Source organism: Rhagoletis pomonella, unplaced genomic scaffold, assembly GCF_013731165.1.
Source record: "Rhagoletis pomonella isolate Grant_MI unplaced genomic scaffold, Rhpom_1.0 Rhpom_scaffold_00006, whole genome shotgun sequence".
Lineage (NCBI taxonomy): Eukaryota > Metazoa > Arthropoda > Insecta > Diptera > Tephritidae > Rhagoletis > Rhagoletis pomonella.
This window is the reverse complement of record NW_023458560.1, coordinates 35,003,666-35,015,084: the sequence shown is the minus strand read 5'-3', so window position 1 is coordinate 35,015,084 and position 11,419 is coordinate 35,003,666. Positions and strand designations below refer to the sequence as shown.

The following is an 11,419-nucleotide window of genomic DNA, read 5'->3' as shown; positions in this document are numbered from 1 at the left end:
TTTTTTTTTATTCTTAATTATGAAAATGTTTGGGTTTAACATTTAAACCGAATTGTTTAAATTCTAAACCCAACATATGTGCTCTCTTTTTTATAAACTTGGAAGGTTTGTATTTGAAACTGAATTTAGTTTGGTCATATATGTAGTCCAAAAAGTTTAAAATTAAAACCGAAATTTTTAACCGTGTGACCATATCTCACAAGGGCAGCAGCTCCGCGGGCTCGGTTATGTCGTTCGAATAAACAAAACCATTTCAGCTCTGAACGTATTGAACCAGTGTCGCAATGCTGGTAACAGAGTGGTGGAGAAGGGCTTAACTTCACTTGATATTTCAAATTAGCGCCAGTCGGCACAGACAAGAAACGACTAGCATGATGTAAAAACTAGGGCAAAATCGCTTCAGCAATTATATGGCCAAGAAAAAGTCAAGCCCCAGAAGGATTTTTCCCTCTTCTTCATAATTTTTTTACGGAAGGTTAATTACTTTTTTTTGTGAAAAATCTATTATTTTCCATGAAATACAAATTATTACACTTACTCATGCCTCTTAATTCACAGAAGATTTGCGCTTTCGGTGTCCTTGACAAAATTTATAGCTTAACCTTTTTGTAGAATATGTTAACCCTCTAGGGCAAAAGTCTTTCGTAAGGCAATTGTCCATTCTGGCAATGATCTTGAAAGCTTTTTTCTGTCATTCGAAAGCTTAATTGAATAATCTGCAAACAAGGAGGTCTTAGCGTTATTCTGTAATTCTAACAAATAAAAGAAAATTAAATAAAAAAGAAAACCATTTATAAAAAATAAAAAAATAAATACGTACATACCAAAACATTAAATTAGGTTAAAAAAAATTAGAGCAATAAAATCTAAAAATTAAAATAAAATTAATTTAAAAAAAGAAAAATGTACAATATGTTCCTGAAAATAAAAAGGTGTTAAACGGGTAAAGAATTACAAGTTCGGGCGAAACCGAATTTTATATACCCGGCATAGATATCAAATATCGTCAACTACATTTGTATGATAAGCAGAGGTGTTTTCACGATCTCAAAAGTTTTCGATAATATGCTAACTTAATGAAATTATTAAACCAAGTTTGATAGAGATCGATTAAGCGGTTACCGAGATAGACCTTTGTAGTCATAAAGTGGGCGGTGCCACGCCCAATTCTTAGGGGGCAACTTTTTAATTTTTTTTCTTTCTATATTTTAAGCTAGACCTCTAGCAATACATCGGTGAAAACTGCATTCAATTCCATGCATTCGTTTTCGAGTGATGCGCGTGCAAACATACAGACAGACAGACAGACAAAAATTTTAACAAGTAATTTTTAGCAAAAAAAAACCGACTTAAAAAAAATATATATATATCTATATATTTCATGATCCAATGATCGGATCTAAACCAAATTAGTATGGGACCACCTCTGAGACACTACCTTTCCGATGCAGAATTATCGAAATCGGTTGACGTGGTCCAAAGTTATGCGGTAACATACATAAAAAAAAAAAAAAAATAAAAAAAATATTCCGACGAACTGATAACCTCCTCCTTTTTTGGAAGTCGGTTAAAAATGGTTGATTTGGCTTCTGGCGCTTTCGGTCAAAAAAGCTTTTAACTTCAGATTTCGAGAAAACTTAGTTTTGCAAGCCTTTCGTGCCAGAATAAACGAAATTTACTTTTAAAGGTAAACTTTAATATTTACATAAAGTTTCTATAGCAGCAAAACTTTTAAACTTTAATATTTGCTCGCACAAACCCAGATGAAAACAACCACAAACGAAACGTCTTTTGGCGTGAGCACACACATGTACATGCATATACATACACATAGGACTCTGCCCGCCTTTGCACACTTTTTTGGCTTTGTTCATTTAAAGTTTTTAGCCAACGATTTTTGCATTTCGATTTATTGTACCAGCAATTAACTGGAATTTTTTTTAACGAACATTTTAGACATGGAGCGTCTGGCTTCGCCAACACAATTCAGTGCAAAGTACTTCCAAAGTAGTTGTCTTAGTTACGTACTACGGCAAGCGCATCTGTTGAGTTTCGTTAACAAGTTGCGAAATTTCCATGCGTAGAGAATTTTCAACTTTTGTCGGAGTGCAACAAAAGTTAGGCTGATAAGTTTTTAAGTATCTAAGTGAGCATTTGCGATGTTAAAAAGATGAAAAATTAAAAAAGTTTCAAGTTAAAATTTCTTTATTATTTAGTGCAGTGGAATTTTTTTTTCCATTTTCAAACAAAGAAAAAAGGATAACTTCATAATTTGTATGTATTTTATGGCGGCGCGAATTTTATTCAAATGGGTACATTTTTTTTTTCTTTTTTTTTTTAATATCAAAATCTATTTTTGTACTAAATCAGCAAGTTACTCCTTTTGCCATTTTATATGTTAATGATATTTTAACTTCGCTAAAATAAGTTGAAAACCACGCGTAGGTTACATATCTTAACAAATTTTATTTTCTTACATCTGCACTTGAAAGCTTTGACTATTCGTCGCACCCAATGGTCTTATGAATTAATTTTTTTTATTTACTGTTAAGTTTTTATCTTACAACTTTAGTTGCCCATCTGCCTTGACACAATTTTCAGACCACAAATTTTACAACTGCGTAACTTGTCAGTCCCAACTGTTGTAGTGTTTTTTTTCTCCATTTTCCACTTTGGGCGAACTTCTGCTGAAAAATTAATTTTTATGATTTTGCTTTTCCTTTCTTCAACTTTTTCTTTGCCACTCACTTGAGTACTCAGCTGTGGAGTTCATGTTTGGCGCCGCTTTTTCTTGTTTCAACTATTCTTTCCCTCGGGTAATACTGTCAGATATTACAATTTCTTCAAGCACTGTAATGAAAATTAAATTTTGATCCTTTGGTGTGTAAATGACAAAATTTTATTCACGAAGAAATTGCGATTAAGAGAAATAGGAGATTAAAAGATAACGGAAGTAAAATGCTGGTTTACAAATCTGCGTTGAAATAGAAAAATACAGTACTCGTATAAATGTGGCTACGTAAAGAGAAATGATTGTTTGTTTGTTTGTAAAAATTTTAATATTTTAAGCAAAATAAACGCAATTATTTAAAAAAAATTTTTTTTTCTTAAGACAAAAAAGGGACACAATTTGCCTGTTATATTTTTAGCAGAAACGAATCGATAACACCGTGCGACAGTTAATTTTACACACAAGAAAATTACTATACTCGCAAAAACTAGGGGCCAAACATAGGATAACTGCGTTTTTAGTTTTTCCCCTCTGATGTCTACTTTTTCTTTACAGGAGTTTGAGACCTCAAAACTATGATTAATCCAAAAAATTATTCGAATAATTCACTGTAACTAGCGTACCCGGCGAACTTCGTCTCGCCCAAAATTAATTGAATTTTTTGTTGAATTAATTTTGTACAACACTTTCACTAACTTTCCACTTAATGACTTCCAGTGTCAGATTTATCTCCTCTGATTATGGTTTTGTGGTCGTAAGAAGGCATATCTTCCATTGCCATTTTAAATAAGTTAACCAAAGCGTTGTATCCCTGATGAAGTTCCAATGATTTGGACATAGCACAGTTAATCGCCCAACACTGATAAATTTCGATATGTTTAAGTTGTTCAAGCCCCTTAACAACTTTCTCCAGAGGTCTTCATTAACTTTGGCACGTTGGTGAGGTTTTTGATTTTCATTGCTAATCGCCAATCTTTCTAAATTGCGGTTGCGTGAGGCAATGTTTCATATTCTGATCGGCGAATGGTTTACGAAAACTGAAAGTACAATGTCGAAAAGTTCAAATTATCTTCGAAGAAATTGAACCATTTCTTATTCAGCCTCATCGTGGTTTCACCCGAAATTTCTTCATCCGCCCATAGTGAATACATGGAAACGAAAAGTGAACCGATTCGAGAAAAATAAAACTCGTGGTAAGGCTGACTTTGTATTTTTAATTAAAATTCCATCATACATTTTTCAAATCCAGCAACTGTAAATGGAACCTACATAATTGTGTAACATTGATACAATTTTGAACCTGGGCAACCATTTCAATTGCAATATTACCAACAAAATTAGGGAAATAATTTCGAGTACAAAGTCTATGGAAGTTTCTAATCGGAAACTGTTTTCCATTTTCCCTGGGAAGAGACAATCCATTCTAGGGCTATGCTCGGTATTACGTAAACAACTTTGTTTTATATGTATATATATACAGATTTAAATTTTTAAATAGTTGGCAACCCTATTCATAATTATTACTTCTGGATAAGAGTGCATTTAAACGTCCTTCATTCTTCTGAATGCGTTATAATATTTTACTCGATATATATTTAAGTCCCGCGGATTTTAAGCATGTGGCAACGAAATTAAAAAAATTTATTTTTACAAATAAATAAAATAAATTCAAAATAGTGCTACAATCATTCAATTTGATGAAGTGTTACGGAAGATATGGCGCTTTATTGCCCGGATACAGTGCTTTAAACTTTTCAAAATGCTCTTTTTTTAATAAATAGCTTTAATTTGAACAACGTGACTATTTTTCGCATATGCGTTAGCTTCCCCCCTTCAAAATAAGATATCAGTCATTAAATTTGATAAAATATTAAAGGAGATATCGTTTGGTAACATAAAAATACCTTTTAAAAATAAGTATATAAATTATAAAATTTAAATAGACTAAATTTATTTGTGCATAAGGATAAAAAGGTCCTTTAAATTTTATGCTTGAATATCCTTGAAAATTTGCAATATTTATTTTTGAAAAAATTGTGCGATCAATACTAATATACACAAGAAAACATTATCGAATTTGGTCCTTTTAACTTTATTACGTTAAAAAGCAAAAATAATTTAAAGGTCACTTTCAGTCTCTGCTCCTCCTTGACAACCAATAAAATTTTGTTGATTTGGAAAAAATTTTTTTTTCATTTGGTACCTAGTATGTATATTGTTTTTCCACATTGCACTGAATTTTTCAAATAGTTTTTTGAATTAAGCATATCTTTCAAATCTCAAAGTCGTTAAAAAAAAAAAATCCTAATGTCAGAGAGCAAAACTAAAAACCAGTTTTATTAGATTAGGCCTCAAGTTTAGTGAGTAAACTCATTTTTCATGTGTTTCAAAATTTTTAGGTTTTTGTCGCACGCTGTAATTTTTGCTTATTAATTTCTTTGGCATTCATAAAAATATTTGATTAATTCTGAACTTACTTTTGTTTTTAACAGTTCCGGAAGGAATGGTATAAGTGCTAACTTATTAGAAATATTTTTTTTATGTAAAGTGAAAATATAAATAATTTTTATTTATTTATGGGTAAAGCAAAAAAAGCATCAATATCACAAAAAGCTGCAAGCTCTTTTATGGCCACTTCATTCTACCCACTCCCCACTCACATTCGTCTGCTAACACTTCAAACAGTAACGAGTTTACTAACAAACATAAACTTTTCACATAACACGCACATCAACTAACTAACTTTCATTGACACGCGCAAGCGGTACAAGTACAACATTAAGACTGCTCGGAGACAATGTAGAGGTTGGTAAACTTTATGGTACCATAGCCACGGTGCTGTGCCGCCAAGTTGTCGGAGTTTATTGGTGATAACCGCCAGAGTAACAATAACTCAACTTCAAATAACAACCATGCATTACCAATTCCTAAAAAGCTTCTATTACCATATTTTGGCGAAATGTATGTAAGTTTCTATATATGTACATACATATTTGTATTTGCAACAGCTCAACATAATTTTCACATGAAACCCCAACATTGCAATTTGAAAGAACATTGTAAGGCGTACTTGATTATGTGTTTGTATGTCCATAGTATGTACATTAGGGAGCATCACTTTCAATACTAAAAACAGATCGGTTATGTTTTGCAAGAGAAATATAAAATTTATTATATTTTAAGAATTCCGCCATAATATTTCAGAAAAATATTATGATTTTGGGAGCTGGAACTATTTCAAAAAAAAAAAACAAAAAAAATTTTTTTTTTTATAAATAAAATTAATTTTTAAAATATTTTTTCTGAAAGATTACCTCAGATGAGAGAAGAGTTTAGGCTTAAAATGTCTGCATAAAATGTTTTAAATATTTCATGAACGGAATCAAAGTAATGCTATTTTTGGAGTTATTTTCAAATCGGTGTAGCAAACTTACATCTTAATATTTCCCGAAATATTTGGGCCGAAGTCTTAAAATATAAGAAATTTTATAATTTCAGTGGAAAGACAGCAACTTTTTTTTGGTGGCGCACCCTAATGTACCTAACATACATACGTGCCTGTTTATTTAACTAGACACATTTACAACATTTTACATGTAAATTTTTTCGTTTTGATTCCTATCCAGCTTGCGGTTTATATGTCGTTATCTTGTTTTTCTTCTTTGTTCCTTTTTCACTCTTCGTTTCAACGACTTTTCTTTTTATTCGCGCTGTAATTCATGTTTCCATTGTTTTATAGGTTTTGTGTGTTGTTTTTTTTTTTGTCTACGGAACAACATTTGAAATTTGTTGGGCGTATAATTTTGTACTTAACTTTTCAATGCCAAACCAGTAAAAGCCAGGCGTCGACAAAAGTTACTCATACGCCATGACCAACACAAGCCAAACATATGTATGTTTGTAGTTATGAATGGGAAAGGAGTATGCTTTAGCTTTTATTATGATACTTAGCGCCATTTTATACCTCATGCATAGTGATTTAGTAGTAATGTTTGTGCAAAAGGTGCTAAACCTAACTTTTAAGGCGTGGTTTTTAAGTAAAATGTTATACATAAAATACTAGCTTGCTACGCCAAAGAAAAACACACGTATGTATGTATTTAGAGTTTTGAAATTTAAACGTTCTTTTACTTTTCTTACTCCTAACGGATAAAAAATATTTTTAGTTTAGCTTATGGTGGGGCCATTCGCATCGCAGCCTATTACCAGATCCAGCCCCCGCGACTGGGCGTGTGACACCAGTTCGCGAACTGCTTGAGAGGCTGTAAATTACCACTAATCTTGCAGTATCCACAGCTTACCACGAGAAGGTTACAGGAATAAAATACCCTACTTTTTTATATTTTTATTTTTTAATTTAATTTTTTTAATCTTTGATATTATTTGATAATTAATTTAACAGAAGGAAAACTCAACAACTTAAAAAAAAGAAACAAAAAAACCTTTATTGATTCCGATACAATTTTAGTTTTCGTTAATTAATAATAATAATAATAATAATAATAATAATAATTATAGATTGGCGCTTACACATATGTTAGTGTTTGGCCGAGCTTCTCCTCTGATAATTAGACTATTTTAATAAAAAAAAAAAAATATTAAATTTTTTTTTAGTAATTTAATTTAAGCAAGAAAAAACTCAACAACCTAAAACAAACGCTTTCATTAATTCCAATGTAATTTTAGTCATCGACAATTACATTATTTTTGTCAAAGAGACAGATATTCATTAATATCTTCATTTTCAAGCTCTACGCAAGCTAGCAATTGAAAAGTTTTATTAATTTCTGTGTAATTTTCATCATCGTCTTTAATTGCCTCATTCTCCTCAAAATTGTTAGACAAAACGTTCTCGTTTCCAAGTACAGCAAGTAATTGAATGACTTCAGAAATAAGAGGCAATAGCTGATATCGCTGCAGCAGTTGTGCCCATTGAACTTTTAAAAAAATGTTGTAATGTTGTTGCTGCTCGTCAAAATTTCCTGCAAAGAGATTCCCTGAAGTTCCCGGAATTTCCCTGCAATGAATTCGCTAAAAAATTACAGGTAGTTTTTTTTTTGTCAAGCGATGTCGCACTAAATTGAAATGGTTGTAAACGAAATAAGGCAAAAATATGCAAAAACCAAAAAAGCTTCTGGATGATCTTTCATGCCCTAAAATTGGTTTTATTAATAAAAAAAGTTATGAACACGTAAAAGCTTTTGTTGTTCTTAGGATGTAGGAAGCACCAACATTTTTACGACACTAAAATCCAATTACAAACGTTCATTCATTTCTATTGAGACCAGCTCAGGCTAATGCACAAAAATACATTTAACCATGTGTAGGTGTCTAACACAGCTATTCATGTTCACAAAGAAAGTTCCAAATTGCAGCAATTTATCATTGTATTAAACAAAGAGAAAATTGGCAGCTAAGATGCTGGCACATTTCTTATCAAAATAAGTATATTTCTTGAAATATCAAATCGACGCCGCACATTATTTGTAAAGGTGATTTGTTTACTTACTTACTACGTATATATGAATGTTTTTATTTGTAAAATTCTAAAGGGAGCCAACCAAGCAATTTGCAACTTTGTTTACATTTCTGTGTCCACGCAGCGAAAATTGCGTACAAGTATAAGTACGTAGTACGCATAGGAGTCAAGGGAATACAGTTATGTACACACATTCATCTGAATGGCGAAGTTCAATTTTGGGGGGCTGAATGAATACTTGTGATTGCGACGCAATTTTACGCTTTTATTCTTGCTATTTGCCAGTGATGTACATATGTATGTATGTTTGCAGAGGCATCCTTACATACGTATGACTTGTGTTGGGGCAGCATCCATTGGGAAAAGCCGACATTTCAAAAGTAAAGAATGGCATAATATTTTGACATTTTTGTAAAGCCTACGTTAAATGTTTTTCGTTGCTTGTCAGTATGGTCTTAAAGTTATAATAATTATGTAGGCGTAGAATAATAGCGTGAAAAAGGAGGAGGGGAAATCCATAGAAAAAACCAATAGAAGGAATAATATGAAGTCAATAAACATTGTTCAAGTAAACAAACATATCCCGTACAAGCACTCGTTCCTTGTATCATATTTCGCATAGTGGGTACCTTGTTTGTACAAAAGAGTTTGATAGATTATTATTTACTTTTCTTCCTTACCGATACAAAAGTATTAAATTAATATTAAAAAATATATCTATAAGTTACGATTTAATAACCTAAAGATATATATATATTATGTAAAAAAAATTTTGCCAGAATAACAAATATGAAAATCCTTCTTTTTCATCTTTCCAGATTAACTCTGTGACACACGCTACCAACGTGAAATGAAAGTTAATGTGAGAGAACGTGCTGAAACACACTATTGGATTGTAAGTAAAATCTATTGCAAAAATACCAATATTTTAAAGATATTCAAAAAATTATTTGGACATGACAGCCGCAAATAAAACAAAATTTAAAATTTATCTGCTCTTTAAATACAACTGATAAAATTGATGTAAAGGGCAGATCAATTTTAAAAGCTTCTTGAGAAAACGGCCCTAACAGGGCAATTCTGGTAACTGTCTTACACCTCACAAAAAAGTCTTTCGTAAGACAGTTGTCTATTCTGGCAACTATCTTAAAAGCTCCTTACTGTCTTTCGAAAGACTAATTGAAAACTCTGCTAACGAGGAGGTCTTAGCGTTATGCTGTTTGGCTTTGAAGATTTTTCAATTAAATTAAATTTAAAAAACATATATATTTCTCTTTTTAAAACTATCAAAAGTGATAAATAAAAGAAATTTTAATATAAATAAATAAAAGATGAAAATGAAGCAAAAATAAATAGATGAAATGTTTTAAAAATTAAACTAAATTCAAATAAAATAATTAATTTAAAGGAAAAAAAATTTAATTAAAAAAGCAAAAAAAGTTCCGCCGCCCGAAACTCGATCTCGTGATCTTTCGAACGGCACGCCCTATGCTCTGCACACTCGGCCATTGCGACAGTTGGAGCGACGCGAGCTATCTTGCCATCTGCCTTTCATTTGTCTTACGAAATTCTATTTACTGCGGAGATGGGCATCGCCTTGCCCGCGGGCAAAGCTCTTTTAAGCTTTCTATCTATTTTGTATAGAGACATGCAAAGTAAAAGCTCTCTCTGCCCGTCGCTGATTTACTGTATTAGCCAGAATTGCCCTGTAAGAGTATGCATTTTATAGCTAAAATCTAAGGAAGAAATTATAAAAGATTGGATTTAATTACTTTCTGAAAAACTTACATAAGCTCAGCTTTTTATTTTCGTATTTTCGAGTCAAAAATGAATGCGAATTTTAGATGATATTCGACACTTTTTATCTTTTAGTCGTTTAATCTGAAAATTCCCAAAAATCCCGATAAATATTCCGAATACATAGTCTCGAATAAAGAAATTCCCAAAACGCCCTTTAAGGATCTGGCAAAAATTTCGAAAACCCTAAAAAATACCGAAACGACCCAAAGGTTAAAAAAATTTCTAAAGCTAACAAAAAATCTCGAAAAATTCCTAGCAAATCACCAAAACTCTCCTTAAAAAAAAATATAGGCAAAAAGATACGAAAACATCCCGAAAAGCCACTAAATCCTGAAGGTTCCCGAGATAAAAATAAAAAACAAAAATACTTCAACTTGCCTAAAAGAAAGACAAAATTTGTAAATCCATGAAGGAATCATATTTTTCAAAGATGCATTTAGTATTAACTTCGAAGAAAAGGTACGACCCAGAGGTTCTTACCTTAAATGCAATGGCAAAAATACAACGTTAAACATAAAGAGTCGCTAACTCTAGGCCTCCAGGAAGTTGTGACCGGAAGACCTGCCAACTCTTGCGGTTAATTAGGGCTTAAATGAACTTATGGATGCTTTTACAACACGGATGTATTCGAGCAATCGGATTTCAAATACCACATGCAACCAAAAAGTCCTCCGCAGGGCCTTGGTAAGCGTTCATTCAATACCGGCGTTAAAACTAGGTCTTCTAGGGCCGTATTTCCCAGTAAGAGTATTGTAGCGCTGAAACTCCAAAAATGACTAAACCAAGGTTTCGTTTTGCACCCTTTTATGAATGGTATAAGAACCGCTTTGTGCTAGCTAATGCTGAGCCTCTTTTTGAACACAAGTTGCCAATCGTGCCGAAGCCTGAATCAAAGCAAAATCGTGTAGTCTGATCGGGTGCTCATCTGACACGATAAGCCAAAGAAAACAAAATAATGACGTCATTACTAATACGTTCCCGCCGGAGTTGACCAACGGTAATAATTTAGGTTATGTATACTAATATATGTACAATAAAAGTATTTGACTACATTCTACACCTTTGGCTTGTAAAACTCAAAATTGTTGGTCAGTGCATAAATAGCTATTAAGGCCATTTGAATGCTTTTAACGTTAATTTTGCAAATTTTGGAAAAGAAATTTTAATTTTCAAACCGTCCCGGACCAACTCAGCTGTTTAGTACCTACATTTGCAAATTTGCCATTAAATACCTCAAGAGGAAAATTAGATAAAATATCATAGCCAATTATGTCATTTCATGTCCCAAACGAGTGTGCACGTTTACAACTAAGCACACCTGCTGCATGTGCACAATTGCTTGGGCTGACAAACTAAAATTTATAAATTCAAATACTTCAGTAAATTTGCAAGCAAAAACAAAAAAAAAA

The 11,419-nt window shown here is 32.1% G+C and overlaps 1 protein-coding gene across 1 annotated transcript in view; it reads left to right on the top strand.

Moving 5' to 3' along the window:
• The first annotated feature begins 9,022 nt into the window (after window positions 1–9,022).
• Window positions 9,023–11,419, top strand: part of LOC118740634 — a 136,430-nt gene continuing 134,033 nt past the window's right edge. Inside the window, 1 exon segment of the mRNA XM_036472237.1 lies at window positions 9,023–9,105. Within this exon segment, the coding sequence (XP_036328130.1) occupies window positions 9,061–9,105 (45 nt within the window). The 5' untranslated portion in view covers window positions 9,023–9,060.